The sequence below is a fragment of the Pteropus vampyrus genome, unplaced genomic scaffold (genome assembly GCF_000151845.1).
Source record: "Pteropus vampyrus isolate Shadow unplaced genomic scaffold, Pvam_2.0 Scaffold195, whole genome shotgun sequence".
Taxonomy (NCBI): Eukaryota; Metazoa; Chordata; class Mammalia; order Chiroptera; family Pteropodidae; genus Pteropus; species Pteropus vampyrus.
Window position 1 is genome coordinate 3,637,593 of NW_011888976.1, and position 16,187 is coordinate 3,653,779.

A 16,187-nucleotide genomic window follows, 5' to 3' on the forward strand; every position below is an offset into this window, starting at 1 on the left:
AATTTGGCCTTGAAGTAGGAATGACATTCAGACACTAATCCTGACTTCATGTAGATCTTTTCGCTCAGAGTAAAACCCAGGGGTTCTTGGTGACTGCAAACTTTGGAGGGCTATGAGAATAAAAAGGCTTGGATCGGCACTGTTCGTTTTCTACCACCAACTGGACAAAACATTTTTAATGAGCAAGGAAGTCCAGGGACTCACTGCCAAAGCTTATATTCCTGCTGTAAACTCTGATCATGCCCATTCCTCCTTCCCAGGGAGGGGAAATGCATGCCAGCTCATTTATCCTTTGCTGGCCCTTCACTAGCGTGAGTCATATATATTCTAGTCTTAACTGAGATCAAAATCCCAACAAGGTCATGAGGAGATTTGCCTAGATAAAGGCGAGTAAATAAATCTCCAAATCTCTCATAAACCATGTCTAAAAAAAAAAAAAAAAATCCCAGAAACTGTTTTCCACCAAAGCATGTGAGGGCATTTCCAACATTCTCCCAAGCATTATGCTGATTATACTGTTCAGAGGTTTATAAACTAGAGTAGAGATTAAGTAAATCACCATCCTGACTGACAATGAGAGCATGTATTTTTAGAAAGCTTAGGATCTTTGATTGGGATTTCTGTCTAACCACATACACAAAAACATCAGGCACAACTGATGGACACCATCCGATACATAAAGCTCTGTCTTCAACGTCTACTTATAGAGCCTCTGATTTAAATATTCATTTCACTTCTATAAGATAGAAAAGTGAAAGAAGTGAATGAACAAGTCAACATTTAATTTATTTATTTAATGGGCTGTGATGTATTTTCATCTAAACCAGGGGTTGGCAAACTTTTTTCTGCAAAGGGCCAGGTACTAAATATTTTTGGCTTTGTAGTCCATACAATCTCTATCCAATGGGAAGTGTCCATTGACAATACAGGCATGACTTGATTTCAATAAAATATTGTTTGCAAAGACAGCTGGTAGATATCTGATAAGGTAGTTATATCTAGACTATATAAAAAACTTTTATATCTCAACAATAAAAAGACAATTAACCTAATTTAAATACAAGTAAAAGATCTGAACAGACATTTATCCAATGAAGATATGGAAGTGGCCAAAAGCCTATGAAAAGATGGACAGCATAATTAGCCATCAGGGAAATACGAATCACTTCACATCCACTAGGTTGGCCAAAATTAAAAAGATAGACAATAGCAATTGTTGGGGAAGATGTGAAAAAATTGTAACCATCATATGTTGCTAATGGAATTGTAAAATGGCGCAGCCATTTCAGAAAACAGCTTGGCAGTTCTCAAAATATCAAACACAGAGTTACCGTATGAACCAACAATTCCACTCTTAGGTCTCGACCCAAGAGAAATGAAAACATATATCCACACAAAAACTTGCACTTAAATGTTCATATGAACATTATTAATAACAGCTAAAAAGTGGGATGCCCCAGATGTCCACCGACTGATAGATGGAAAAACAAATTGTATATTCATACAAGGAAATATCATTTGGCAATTGAAAAAAGTATTGACACATGCTACAACATGGGTGCACCTTGAACGCATTAGCTAAGTGATAAGCTGATCACAAAAGGCCACATATTGTGTGATTCCATTAATCAGCAATGTCCAGAACAGGCAAATCCATAGAAACACAAAGTAGATTACTGGTTTTCTGGGGCTGGGGTAGGGAGTGGGGTATTAAAAAAAGTGTGTGTGTGTATGTGGAGTTCTTTTTGGGATGTTGAGATTGCCCTAAAATTAGTTTGTGGTCCTGTTTACATAACTTTGTCAATATACTAAAACCCAATGAACTATATACTTGAAACAAGTAAATCTTATAGTACATGGAATATATTTTAAGAAAACTGTAAATAAAAAAGACAAAAGAGGTGGCAATCTATTGGTTGGTCCTGTGGGCTACAGTTTGTCAAACTCTGTTTTAAGATATAGGTACATAAAAACGAATTTCAAAAATTTTACTATAAAGCATGTCAAGATATTATAATGAAATTCCAAGTTTTCACAGACAACAGCACATGGCAATAAGCATTGGCTACTGAGTAGTGGTAGATGTAACACAGTTATTCTTAACAATATAACAACACTAATAAGCAATAATAATTTAGCAGATAACCATTATTGAGCATTCGACTATAAGCATTTTCTCTCTCTCTCTCTCTCTCTCTCTCTCTCTATATATATATATATATATATATATATATATATATACATATATATATATATGTATAGGTATAGGTATAGGTATATGTGTGTAAATGTATACATAGTGCTTAAGCACTGCTATAAGCATTAACCAAGCACTTTATATATATATATATATAGTTAGCTAGTGCTTATAGTTGAGTGCCCAGTAATGGTTATCTGCTCAAATATATATATATATTCTTTTATTTCTCTCAACAAGAAGCAGAGGGGCCCCCTAAAGCCATAAAGAATCTGAATATAATAAATATTCCATGATTGGTTAATGATGAAACACACATCCATCTCTTAAAAACAGGCTTTTAGAAATCTAACCAAAGCACCCATCAACCTCATTTTACAAATGTGAAAACTCAGGGCCACTGCAAAACAGGGAAACAGCCCTGTGCTCACTCCTAAATCCTTGGTTCACATAGGCTTTAATGTTCAAATCTTGCCACGATCTCAGAAAGAGGGATCTTGACTTGCTGATATAGAACATGCAAGCCAGGTATGAGGACCTGTTACCCTAAAATTCTGCTGCTGATTTTTTGGTGGAGGATGTGTTGAGGCTTTTGACTTAGGTTTATAAAAGGATAGTAACTCTTGGAAGTGAGTGTCTTGGAGAGTTAGCACAGAGAATCCAGTTTCACAAAACTCTGGGCTATTTTTATTCCTGGAGCAGGAATCTTCACCATGACCTTGTCACTGGCTACTGTGGTATGCAGAACAGCTGTTCTATGTGGCTAACTGTAACTCAAAATCTGTTGCAGACTTGAAATATACCATAATCGGTAGCTACATCACTAATCCATTTCTATAAAGGTCACTGTTGTCAGTCCTGCTGGCTTAGAACTCCTTTTGCCCCTGCATTGAACTGATTTATCAAATTTTAAAAAAAAAATGCCAAACATATAAAAAGTCCCACCTCATTGGTCACATTTTGAGTAAAGATTTACCTTGGATTCCCTGCCTCCCTTGGGTAGTGGATCATCTGACCACCTGCCCACCAGTCCTGCTTTTAGATTGTACTAAACACCCCCCACACCTGGGAGACTCATTTGTGTCTCAGAGTGTTCATCTGGAACATGAGTACCACATGTACAAGGGATCTTGTTCAGGATTCTTGGAAAAGTCCACTCCCTTTCCCTGGAATGCTCTTCCTACAGATCTTTGCATAATGGCTGTATCTCATCCTTCAGGGCTCTGTTCATGTCACCACCTTAGGGAAGCCCTTCCTGAGTCTCTGTACCCCCAATCTGGAGAAGCATCACCTCTGCTGCACACCCAAACACACGTATTTATGAACATGAGTATGCATCCCTGCCTTTGCTAGTTCCTCCCTTTTTTCTGATCTTTTTTCTCTAGAGCATTTACCACTACTAGAAATTCCCTCTTCTCTTCATTCCTCTATTCATGCAATATTTGTCTGTTGTCTGTATCTTTCACACAAGTGGAAGCTCTCTTTGGCAGGAACTTGGTCACACTCAGTGTTCTCAGGGAGTGTTGCAGCATGTAGGTGGACTGATTCTTCATGGGGCAGCTGTCAACCCAGCCTCTGGGCGTGGGATGCCAGTAGTACCTTCTCATTGTACAACCAACAATTCCTCCAGTGCCCTCTGGGGTGCTTGTTCACAGCTGTATCTCCAACACTGGGTACACAGTAGATGCTAGATATGTATTTACTGAATGATTTAATTAAAAAATGAAGAAATGAAACAAGATCTTTCTGTAAATGAGCCTATAAGAGAAAACACTGAATCTGAAAGCACCAAGAGCTGAGTTTGCCTGTCAGTTATCTCAGCATTTCTCAATCTTGCCCCTATTTACATGTTGGACCAGCTCATTCTTTATTGTTATGATGGGCTGTCCTGTGCCTTGTAGGGTATTTAGCAGCATTCCTGACACCTACTCACCAGATGCTAGTAGCATCCCTCCTAACTAGTTGTGACAATAAAAAAAAAAAAATGTTTCTAGGTGTTGTCAAATGTCTCCTGGGGGCAAAAGTGCCCCTAGTTGAGAACTACTGGTTTAATCAATAAGTATTAATTTCTGCCAAGACAAAACACTTCCTTTGCTCAAATCTAACAAACTAGAGGTTTACCCCAGTAGACTGGATATATAATTCCATACATACAGGTTATCTCATATGTACCAAATACATGAAATCACACCAAATGAGTGGTGTCAAGCTGAGTGTTGGTCTATACCATTTTGCCAACATTATTCATCCAATTCTAATGAAGGGTTCAAATTAAATGGTATATGCAGTTTAAATACCACATAGTTGACAATAGCTAGTGATCAATGATGTTAATCTCATCCTTAACTAGTTGGTATCGACGGGATCTTCTGTTCTATCATCAAGCATTTCTCTTTATCACACTGTCTAGAATTATGCAAATGAGACTATATAACCCACATTTTTAAATTTCCCTCAAAGAATGAATCTATTGTGGTCTGTATTTCTTGCAAAGGAATAGACTGGCAGATCAGTGCCTTCTCCTCCAAAAAAAATTTACTAAAAATCATTTAATTTTACATTTAAAACAAGTGAATTTTTGGTATGTAAGTCATACTTCAATAAATCTGTTTGTAAAAGTTTCTGCAAGAAATTAATGCCTAATAGACATATAGATCAACGGAAGAGACTAGAAAGCCCAGAAATAAACTGACATCTATATAGTCATTTAATCTATGACAAAAGAGCCAAGAATATACAATGGGATTAAGACAGTCTTTTCAATAAATGGTATTGGGAAAACTAGACAGATATATACAAAAAATAAAACTAGACCACTTTCTTATACCATACACAAGAATAAACTCAAAATGTATTAAAGATTTAAATATAAGACCCTAGAAGGAAGCATAGGCAGTAAACTTTCTGACATTGTTCTGAGTAACATTTTTATGAATATGTCTCCTCCTCCGACAAGAGAAACAAAAGAAAAAAATGAACAAATGGGGCTACAAAACTAAAAAGGTTTTGTACTATAAAGGAAACCATCAACAAAACAAAAAGCAACCAACTGAATAGGAGACAATATCTGTCAATGATACATCCAAAATATGTATCATTGGGTTAATATCCAAAATATGTAAGGAACTCATGCAACTTAACACCAAAAAGACAAACAATCCTGAATAGACATTTCTCCAAAGACTACATACAGATGGCCAATAGACATATGAAAAGATACTCAACATCGCTAATCATCAGGAAATGCAAATCAAAATAACAATGAGATATCACCACGCACCTGTCAGAATGACTATTATCAAAAAATCTATAAAGAGCAAGTGTTGGTGAGGATGCGGACGCTTGTGGGATTTCAAATTGGTATAGCCAATATGAAAAACTGCATGGAGGTTCCTCAAAAAAATTAAAAATAGAACTACCATATGACCTAGCAGTCCCACTTCTGGGTATTTAACTGAAGAAATCCAAAACACTAATTTAAAAAGATATATGTGTCCCTATGTTCATTGCAGCATTATTTACAAAAGGCAAGATATGGAAGCAACCTAAGTGTCTATCAATAGACGACTGGCTAAAGAAGCTGTGGTACATATATACAATGGAATATTACTCAGCCATAAGAAAAGATGAAATACTGCCATTTGTGACAACATGGATGGACCTAGAGGCTATCATGCTAAGTGAAATAAGTCAGACAGAGAAAGATAAATATAATATGATTTCACTTATATGTGGAATCTAAAAAAAAAACAAAATAAACAAACGAAACAGAAACAGACTCATAGACACAGTGAACAAACTGATGGTTGAGAGATGGGAGGGGAGTTAGAGGGCTGGGTGAAAAAGGTGATGATATTAAGGAGTACAAATTGGTAGTTTCAAAATGGTCACGGGATGTAAATTACAGCATAGGGAAGATAGTCAATAATATTGTAATAACCATGTATGGTGTCAGGGGGATTTCTAGACTTACTGGGGAGATCACTTTGTAAGTTATATAAATGTCTAACCACTATGCCATATACCTGAAACTAATATAATATTGAATGTCAACTGTAATTGAAAAACAAAAAAAAAATTAAAGAATTTAATGCCTCTAATATCTATAATTTATGTCTTTCTGTTGCTGATCAGATTAATTATTGTAAGCATCACATTTTACACTTGGACTTCACAAAAGACATCTGCTGACACAGAGATAACTACCAGACCAACACAGTTGCCATTAGAATGGGACACTAAATAGTTTTTTTTATTCCTTAAAATACCCATATTGGTCTGTATCATATCACTATGGTGTGGGGTGGAGTTTAATTGGCTGAGTGCCTCTTGTAGTGTTTTTGTCAATTACTGTGCTCCCATGGTCTGGACAGTAAATTTTGCAAGCTTATGTGTCTACATATAGGAGGTGAAAATGAATCCCATCTTCTTCAAGTTATTTATTCAGTCAATATTTTTGACAAATTTACCACATGTCAGCCCTCGTCCTTAGCACTGGGAATAAAAAGATAACTGGGAGAATTCTTGCCTTTAGAGAGCCTATAATTTATTTAAGAAATCAAAATGGAATATTTTTAGGAGAGATTTTAGATTTCGATATGCTCAAAAGTACATTTTAAAGCAAATGCAAATAATTCAGAATTTATGATCTATGATTTTAAAAATCCAGAAATTTGGATTTTAACAAAAATTGAGATTAGGTTTTATATTTGTCAGAGGGAAAGTCTAGACGGAGAATAAGGAGGTCGGACAAACACTCCAAGGAAAAGAGGAAGGAAGTTCCCTGCATGGTTACAACTTCTAACTTGGCTCAATTTCTAGCCCCTGAGCATTTCTTTTCTTCTCCAGGTCATTTCCATTCTAGTGTGGTAGAATCAGTGCTTGTGACTCTTGGTTACTAGGGCCTTGTCTCTCCATTGAGAGTAAAGTGAAGAATTAATACCATTAGCTAGGTAATTTATGGTACTCAAGTCAATAATAGCTAAATAAGGACAAAACAGGTTTCTACAAGTTCAACTCGATTTATAGAATTCTTATTGAGGACTGAGTCACTATGCTTCAGGTACTCCATTGGGTTATGCTGTGAGGGACAGAAGATGAAAAGAACAAAGTCTTTGACCTCTAGGACCTTCAAGATATTTGTTCAGCTTTTTAATTCACTTGCCCTGTGTAGACATGGCTTTGAAAATAACTGCTATTTTGCAGTCTCTGGGGCAAGGAAAGGTACGCCGATTACAGGCCTGGTTATTAATTTATAACGAGCATGCCTGGTAAATGCAAGAGGTCAGGAAATATTTATTGAATAAATGAATGACTAGATATTCTGCCAACTTGAAGATAAAAATGGGTCACCCCAAATCCTAGCATTTTTATACTTCTTCATATTCAGGTATTTTCTTGTTTGTTTTCTCATTTTATCCCCACGTCAACCCAGAGTAAGATGAGAAAGGTAATGATCCCAATCTTATTTTAGATTGACCTTCAGAGACCCCAAACCACACATTTAGCAAGTTAAAGAGTGAGTGACAAATCTATGTGGACCTTACAGTCCAAGGTTTGTGTTTCCAATAACAACAGAAAAATGGATTAGGGGCCTGACACACACAGAAGATTCAAGGGCTCTGGAGAGACTTGGTAGGTCAAAGAGAAAGTCCTACCACTTCTTCCTTTGCAGTGAGAAAGCAATTAAGAAAACTCAGCACACTGGTGGCAGCTGGAGAGCTGGCAGCTTCCTCAAGAGAAGGACTGTAAGCAATGTCATAGGCCAAGAAGATGGATGGGGCCCATTTGTGCCCTGAGGCTGACACAGAAATGGAATCCTGCCCGGTTTGACCGCCTTTTCTTCAAAGATGTCATTGACAGATGAGTATCTAAATGTTTTTGTTTAAAAAAGAAAAGAAAAAAGAAAGAAAGAAGAATCAAACAAAAAAACAAAACAAGAAACCCTTTCTACTCCAAACAGACACATGTAGCCAACGAACATGAGAATACCCGACCATGCCTGGGAGCTGTGTAGGCCTTTCAAAATAGTCTGAGATAATTGATTGCAAAGTTGTACACCTTTCCTTTCGGATAAATTTTAACTTAACTTAACACAAGGATTTCATTGAAACCCCATATTACTGCCAGTTGGTTGTGTCCCATCTGCTGCTGAAGGTAGACTGGTAGGGGACAAGCCTGCTCACATGTTCCATATTTATCTGCCAAAACAAGGCTTCTTCCCCAAATTAAAATGGGCTTTTTAAATTTTAGAGTAGGAAACCATGTCTACTTAATTTGAGGAAAACGTGCATAAGAAAATTGCGGAACCTAATCACAGAGTGACATGATGAGTGAGTCAGATCAGCGAAACCTGGGGGACTTGCTGAAGAGGCCGCTCTGCCTTTGGAGACAGAAGGATCTTCCGGAGGTCACTTCCTTCACGATGCTGCATCCATGGCAGTCTTCAAGATCAAACCAAGCAAATCTATTTTATCTTATGTCTACCAAATACACTATAAAAAGGAAGGTTAATAATCACCAGTTTTAAGGGGTAAGAACTAAATATAATTCCTCAGATAACCTTGCTTCTTTATCTTGCTCTGTCATTATCTTCTGAAAATGGGGACCAGCTGACACATACTAAATAGCAGTAAACAGGAGGATGTCTCTTCCACCAACTCAACGGGGGCCACATCTGCCTACTCAACAGCAGACTAGCAAACCCCTTGGAAAAGTCATGTTCTCTAGACTGGATGCAGAGTAGCCAGGCTAAGTCCATGTTTCACCAATACTCAGCCACAAAGACATTTATGAAATATGAGGCATTGGAAATACTTGAGCATAGTTTATAAACTTGAATAGAAATGGCTTGGATGGGCACAGTGCTTAAAGGAAGTCAGACTTGGGTTTCTCATTCAGCCATCACAAAGGATGCTCTATGTTGACTCTTAAGGTCAACATAGAGCATCCTTTGTGATGGCTGAATGAGAAACCCAAGAAAAAGCTTTTAAAAAGAAATTTCAAATAGACAGTTTTGGGGAGCCCATGTCTTTAATAGCTGTTGCATGTGGCACCAGCTCCAGAGAGATAACACGCCTCCAGAACTAGTGGGCTGGATCAGCCTGGAGGTAAGCAAGTCTGACTTCCTTTAAGCACAAATAAATCTTGCTGAGTTAAATAATGATCCTGTCTCCTACCTTCCCCAAGGAACACGAGACTCTAAGTGACAAAATTTGAAGACGGCAGCCATGAATTCTCAGAGTCCTTATCTCCTGGCTGATTAGTTACAGGCTGCCTAGTTCAAGATGAGCTTCGGGTCAGATACAGATGACTGTTTCCTTACCCTACCCAATAACCCAGAAAAACCAAGGCAACTGTCCCCATATCTTTCAAACCCTGCTAATACAATTATAATGTATAGGCTAAGTCGGAAATAAAGTGGGGAAGAAAACCCAGTGCTTCCTAGGCAACCACTTCAAATATGTCTACCCTATTTGCCTTCCTTCCCACAAACATTTGAAAAGACACAAAAGTTGATGTTCAAAGTCACCCTCCAGTACAACATATTGAGGAAGGCTGCTCCAAAACAAAATGACTCCCGTTGGTAAATCTAGCCAATATCAAGGTGCTGCTTAGAAGGTCTCACCCATCCATCGACTAGTGGATTTGGCAGTTTTTTATCAGACATAGATGATGTGCCAGACATGCTTTTAGGCTTCGTTTTTCTCAGCAGCTGTCTTCCAAGGAGGGCTTGTGGCAGTTTCTGGCCCTTTAGGTCAAACACCACCAGGGAAAGCCCCTAGCCATACAGAGGCATTATCCTGACACTCTTGAGAGTGAGAGAGATGGGAAAAGCCAGAAACAGAATTTCTTTGACAATTCAAGATTCTCCATCATAAAAAGTTTTGGCTTTCTCCTTGTCCCAAACTGGCACTTGCAGATACATTTAACTCCAATTCCTCAGGAGGACTAAGGGTGATGCAAATCTCAGACTCTCAGCTAGTATTTGCCTAAAGCAAGCCCATAATTTCCTTGTATGCCCACTGTTAACCTAATGATGCAGCAGTGGGAGATCTAGAGCTTACTCTAAATGAGCATGCTACCCATTGCTGAGAAATTCTCCTCTGCACAGACCAACAATTTCTTACTGGCTCAGAGTGCAAAAATAAAAGTGCTGGGGGAGATTTCTGTTTTCACATCAAATGTAACCAGTGGTTAGAGCCTTGGACTGGTTGAGATGACAGAACGCTGAAGACGGAGTAACTTAAAAATTTTCCCCTTTCAAAAACCAACATTCTGGTACATAGAAGTAATTCACTGGCCAGATAAGTGGATGCCACACTTACTTTGTATTCATCAAGTGAAATTCACTGTTTACCTGCCACCACAGGAGATTTCCGTTCATCCAGGAGCTGGATGGAAGTACTCGCTGTCACCACATTGCTTTTGTTGACTGCTCCTGTAAGAAGAAAAACCATAAATGGAGATGGTGTCAGAGTGCAGGTGCTAAGAGGGTTGTCATATTGGCTCACGGTCATTACTTCTGCAGATGGTGCTGGGGCTCGCCTCCCAGAAGACAGAGCTGGCCGACTCTGTCAGGCCACAGATGCTGGGTTGGCCAGTCCTTTCAGGTGAAAGAAAGTGCATCGAGTTAGAACCGCCTCCACTGAGGAACATCCAGCCTTTTCTAATCAAAATTATTGACCACCATGGAGGGACTCCATCTTTTTTCTAATTTGTGGTTACTAATTTCAGTGTTTACTTGCATTGATAATCACATTTATTATTGCCTGTCTAAATACAGCCATAGATAGCTGCATGAGATAAAGTTTCAAAATTATTTTATGAGGAGTTGAGAACTCTAGCTTTGATTTATTGGTGAAAACTTTACTGACTTATAAAATTCTAATTTCAAGCCCAGTTTTGCTTAGCAAAAGCATTCTAACCAGGGATAGAGCCGGAATGTAATCCTTCCTCCAAATTCTTATTAACGTGCTAACAATATGGCATTAATATTAAGAGATTTTCAATTACTAACGATAGTTCCAATACTCATGAATTAGAAGATACTGAGAGCGAATTCTTAATGACCATAGTTAATAACTGTTAGTCCAGTGCCTACCTTCTATAAGGTGTTCAATGAATGTGTGTTAAATGGAATCACTTGAATTGAGAAGCAGGGAGAAGGCAGACCTGAATTCAAATACACTTATGACCCAACCAATTAAAAACTTTCTCCTGGCCCAAGTCTAAGCAGTAATGAAAACCAGCTTCTTTTCCAGTGTGTATAGGTATTCGACACACAGTAGAAAAAAACGAGAGAGAGAGCCCCACCGCAACAGTTGTACTTGGTGATTTTTAACATTTTTTCCCTGAAATGTAAAGGGGCCATGAAATCTCTTAAGATATTATGTCATCCATAACTTTACTATGAAAAAGGTAAATTTCTTTTCATTATATGACTTCACTGAAAGGTCAATGAAAACCCCACTTGCCAAAAACCAATTATACGACAGCCTTAATTAATCAGAACTTGTTTTTTCCAGACATAATTCTTTGTAGTGAAAATGGTGAATTACAGAGCAAACTGACATAAGGGCCATCACACACACACACACACACACACACACACACACACACACACAGCACTTTGGGAGGATACTTGCATCTCCCAGAACTCCATCTCCCTGTCCAGTTTTGGGCAAAAACCACCCTGTCACAAAAGGATAACTTAATGACCCCAGTCCAGATCTAGCAAACTAGGCTCTATTTTTCTTTTCTTTAGAGGACTATGAAAAAGAAAGTATCATGAGATTGCATGCTAAAAGAAGACATTATTATTGATAAGTCTGAAGCATAATGAGAAAGTCCATTGTCTTAGTTGATATTTTCAGCAATAAAGTGTGATACAGATAACAACAACAACAACAACAACAACAACAACAACAAAAAGAGCTCTAGTCATTGGGAAATTTATGTTTGATAACACACATGCGTATGGATGTGGGTCACATAGGCCTATCAGTGAAGGGGAACAGACTTAAGAATCCCAGTGCTAAAAGGAATCTGATTGATAATATTGTTGAAAATCCTACCTAGCAAGGGAATTTCTACAATAACATTCACCTTTTCTTGGTATCTTCATTAATGAGGGAGCCTCTTCTTAGTGAGTCCATTTGACTAATTATTAGACAACTCTTGTCAACATTCTTCTGCAGATTTTGAAAGCAGTTTTTCCGAAGGTGTTTTCTTTTATGGAAATGAGAAAGTGCCAAGACTCTGGGAGGGGGCTTTGACATTAAGCACCAGAGAGCCTCCATTAGAGCTGACTTAGGGATGCTTGTAGGAGACTAATACAAAAGGCCCTGATGTAAAACATTATAGAATGAAATGTCCAGAGAATTCCAGGTTTACAGAACTAGGTCTTATTCATCTCCAAAGTTTCTACAACAAACAGGTACAGAGCCATACATAGAATGAACACCAACGATATCGGGTGCTTGAGACAAGGAAAACTCGAAGACAATCACAAAGCATTTCTAGCTTGGTTTGCTTCTAAAACTAGTTGAAATAAGACAGTATATAGTTATTTTTTGGAGGGAGGTGACCTTATTTATTTTTTATATCGTAAATCTAAGGACTGAAAAAATCATTGACTACATGCCTCCCATTGGTCATTGCAGCCTTCTGTCAGGAGGGGACAAGGCTCTACAAACTCTTAGTCCTTACACTTGCATGTTGATTTTCTAATCAGTTCAGTTCTGTTGGGAAATTGTGGGCCTCCAAAGTGATGTGATTTGTTGAAGGTTCTGGTATAGGATGTTATACCTGTCTGAACTTTCCCTAAGTATGGCCATGACAACATTAAAAAAATCTGAGAAGTCTGTATTCAAATTCCACATGGTACAAAATAAGAGTCCTGCTTTCTAAAATGCCCTTTGCACAATCTGGTTGAGGAAAACCTTCATTTTATTTTGGGCTGTTACACTTATGGAACAGGTCACTGGTTCAGCACTGGACCGATATTCAGCATTGGCTTTCAGAGCTGAATTTGGCTCCCTGTAGCATTCAGGCAACTCCTCCATACTCTACATTCAATGCCCAGGCCAGGAGGACCAGGCAGACAGAGCACCACCTCCAACAAGGATGCCCACCTGTGCTGAAGGGGATCGAGTAGACGAAGCTCCCTGGAATTTGCTCAGCAGCTCTTCGGTACCAGAGAGGGAAATGGTCTGCATTAAAAATGTTCTCCTTGTCTCCAGCTTTCAGGAAGTCCCTTGAAATGGAAAGGAATAAGAAGAACATGGCACCACTCAGCAAGGAAAAGCCGGATACAGGTGCATGACAACAGTCTTTGCTGGATAAAAAGAGTGTTGGCCTTTAGAGCCCCAAGCTGCCTTTTTCAGAGAGGATGTGTGTGACATTGTGCACTCCAGATTACTCAGAAATATCCTGCAGAGCCCCAGAAGCCAGACTCCCAGTGGGAGAAAAGATTTTTCCTAGTATTTCTGGGAACTAATTTTCTTAGTGTCTGAAGCAAGCATAAAAAGCCTCCAGCAATCATATCAGAAGACCAAAGGGAGTCAGAAAGCTTTGCCTTTCTGGACACACACACTTGGAAGGATCAACTTCTGAAGGAGATCTCACTCTTCTTAGAAAAAGTATAAAGGAGGTAAAGTGGGCCCATGTGGGGATCTTTGCTCCCTTATTCCCTCCCCTCCCTACTCTCCAGCCAAGCAGGACTGCTCCCGGGTCTCCTCTGTAAATCTCAGTCTCCTGCCTCCCTACCTACTGCCCACAGTGGTTCTCTCTATCCAGAAGGCTGCGCACACCCCCCTCCCTACTCTTTCCTGTCAAAATCATGTTCATTTCAAGGTGTGCCTCAAATACCACCTACCAAACAAATCCACAGAGACACACACAAGTTCTTGCCCCATGTTGGGGCCCCACAGCCTTGGTCACTCTCACCCAGCCTTCCTTTTCCTTGTCCTTATCTGCACAATTGTCATGCCTCCATCCTAAGCCTCCCAATATCTTTGAGGAAAGGAGTTTTTGTTCACAAAGGAGTTTTTGCGTCCTTCCATGGAATCTTAAACTTACTGAAGTCCCAATGAGTGCTTGTTGGCTTGACTTACCTCCAAAGAATCATGTTTACTCTCTAGCATCTGAGTGCTTTGTCTTGACTGATATGTACAACTCAAGAGAGGAAATGACTGTCTGATTAGTCCACATTCTGCAGAGATCTTTTAGGAAGGAAAACTAATCAGGGGACAATGTGTATATAAGGAAAAGGCCACTAGCTGAATCAAAAATGGCACCGTTTTTAATCCAGCAGTTTGTAGCATGGAGTTAGATCACAGAGACCATAAAGAGAAATACACAGATATTCTATATTGTTTCACCATGGTCAAATTTACATGCTAAACTATAACTAGTTGGTTATTATAAACTACTTGAACTTGGCAACCAGTTCAGGAAAGCATTCTGTAGTTTTAGGGTATGGCCAACCAGTGATCCCTTGATACCTTCCAAAGATGCAAGGCTCACTACTTTGAGAGGCAGCCCATGCTATCACAGGCCAAAGTTCTTAGTTAGCACTGAAATATGGGCCCCTGTAACTTGCACTGGCATGTCCTAATCCCTCTCTAAGGGCAGATACCTAATTTTTCTTGACATTCCCATGGCCTAGCACTCATCAGGCACTCAATGTATGATTAATGATCACAGAAGAAATCAAATCTCATATCCATATAAGAGCTCCTCAAGTATTAAAGACAATTTGTTATGTCTTCTCTAAATAATATTTCTCAGTTCTTTCAAATTCTTTATCAGTATGGCCACCATCCTGGGTAAAGGCTCCATTCTGTTAATGACCATATGAAATTTTATGCTACTGTACCTGGGTGTAGTAGACCCAAAAGGGTCTGACCTTGCAGCCTGTACTTGTTTACTGGTTCTCACCAAGAGGAAGACACTTTAGACATTATAATCTTATCTTTTTTATGTTGGCAAAAGCACTCTGTTCTCAATCAGAAAACCAGCTTTGGAGCCATGAACAAGGCTGAGGGGAGGCAGACATCCCTGTGCTATTTGTGATGCTGGACATCGGGACTGCCAGGATTGACAGCACAGACCAGCTCCTCCTGGCATTGCTGTATTCAGCAGTCATGTTTCCTGGTCTTAAAATCATGAGGTTTCACAAATATTGAAATGTGAGCTTTCTCATTTTTTTTAGGCATGAGATTCTTCATAAACCTGACTTGGCAGGTGTGTGAAGGAGACTTTGATGCCCAGCCCTAGGTGGAATGAACTGCTGCTTTCTACACTAGGCCATGGGCATAGATATGATATTTTCACTCTTGTCACTTCTGTCAGTGGTCAGAGGTGTATGACCATATGTCCTTCTCATGCAGCAGTTACTGTTGCTTTACATGTCCCTTTTTCAGTTACAGTAGGTGAGACAATAGCTTGGTTAGAAGGTTTGAGGGGGTCCTCACTTAGACTGATGGAGACATTCATCTTTTGGGGATGGCAGAAGATAGGTCTGGGATACTGTGCATCTGGATGGCTAGTGCCTGCTGCCTACAACCAGACCATGCTGGCATCCAGGGCAGCAAGCAGGAGCCCACAGCGCTTAATCTCCATTAGCTCCAGTATTAATGTGAGAGGATCTGGTTGCTAGGAAACCTTAAGGGTCCCTGACAACTACCAAGTAGTGATTCAAAAGGAAGAAAGAAGGAGAGACCTGATTCTACAGAATCTCTGAAAATGTTCTTCAGGAAAATAGATCCTTTCTGGTAAGAAAAAAGCTTTCTTCTGTATAATAAGGGGCTGTTGTGGTATGTGAGACAGGTCTAGGTTTTAAGCAGAGCTGAATGACCTCAGATGAGTTACTTGGATCAACTGCTGAGTATCTGAGCCCCACTTAATCATCTACAAAATGAGAATAATAATACTATACTTAACAGGATACTATCAGAAATTGTATAGCACCACATGTGAAGGGCTA

The 16,187-nt window shown here is 39.1% G+C and overlaps 1 protein-coding gene across 1 annotated transcript in view; it reads right to left on the reverse strand.

Annotated features, from left to right (window-relative positions):
- Positions 1–16,187, reverse strand: part of LOC105299866 (voltage-dependent calcium channel subunit alpha-2/delta-3) — a gene marked incomplete at its 5' end in the record, with an annotated part of 177,260 nt that overhangs the window by 144,433 nt on the left and 16,640 nt on the right. Inside the window, 2 exons of the mRNA XM_023537645.1 lie at positions 10,557–10,637; positions 13,333–13,454. Of these exons, the coding sequence (XP_023393413.1) occupies positions 10,557–10,637; positions 13,333–13,454 (203 nt within the window). The remainder of the gene's footprint in view (positions 1–10,556; positions 10,638–13,332; positions 13,455–16,187) is intronic.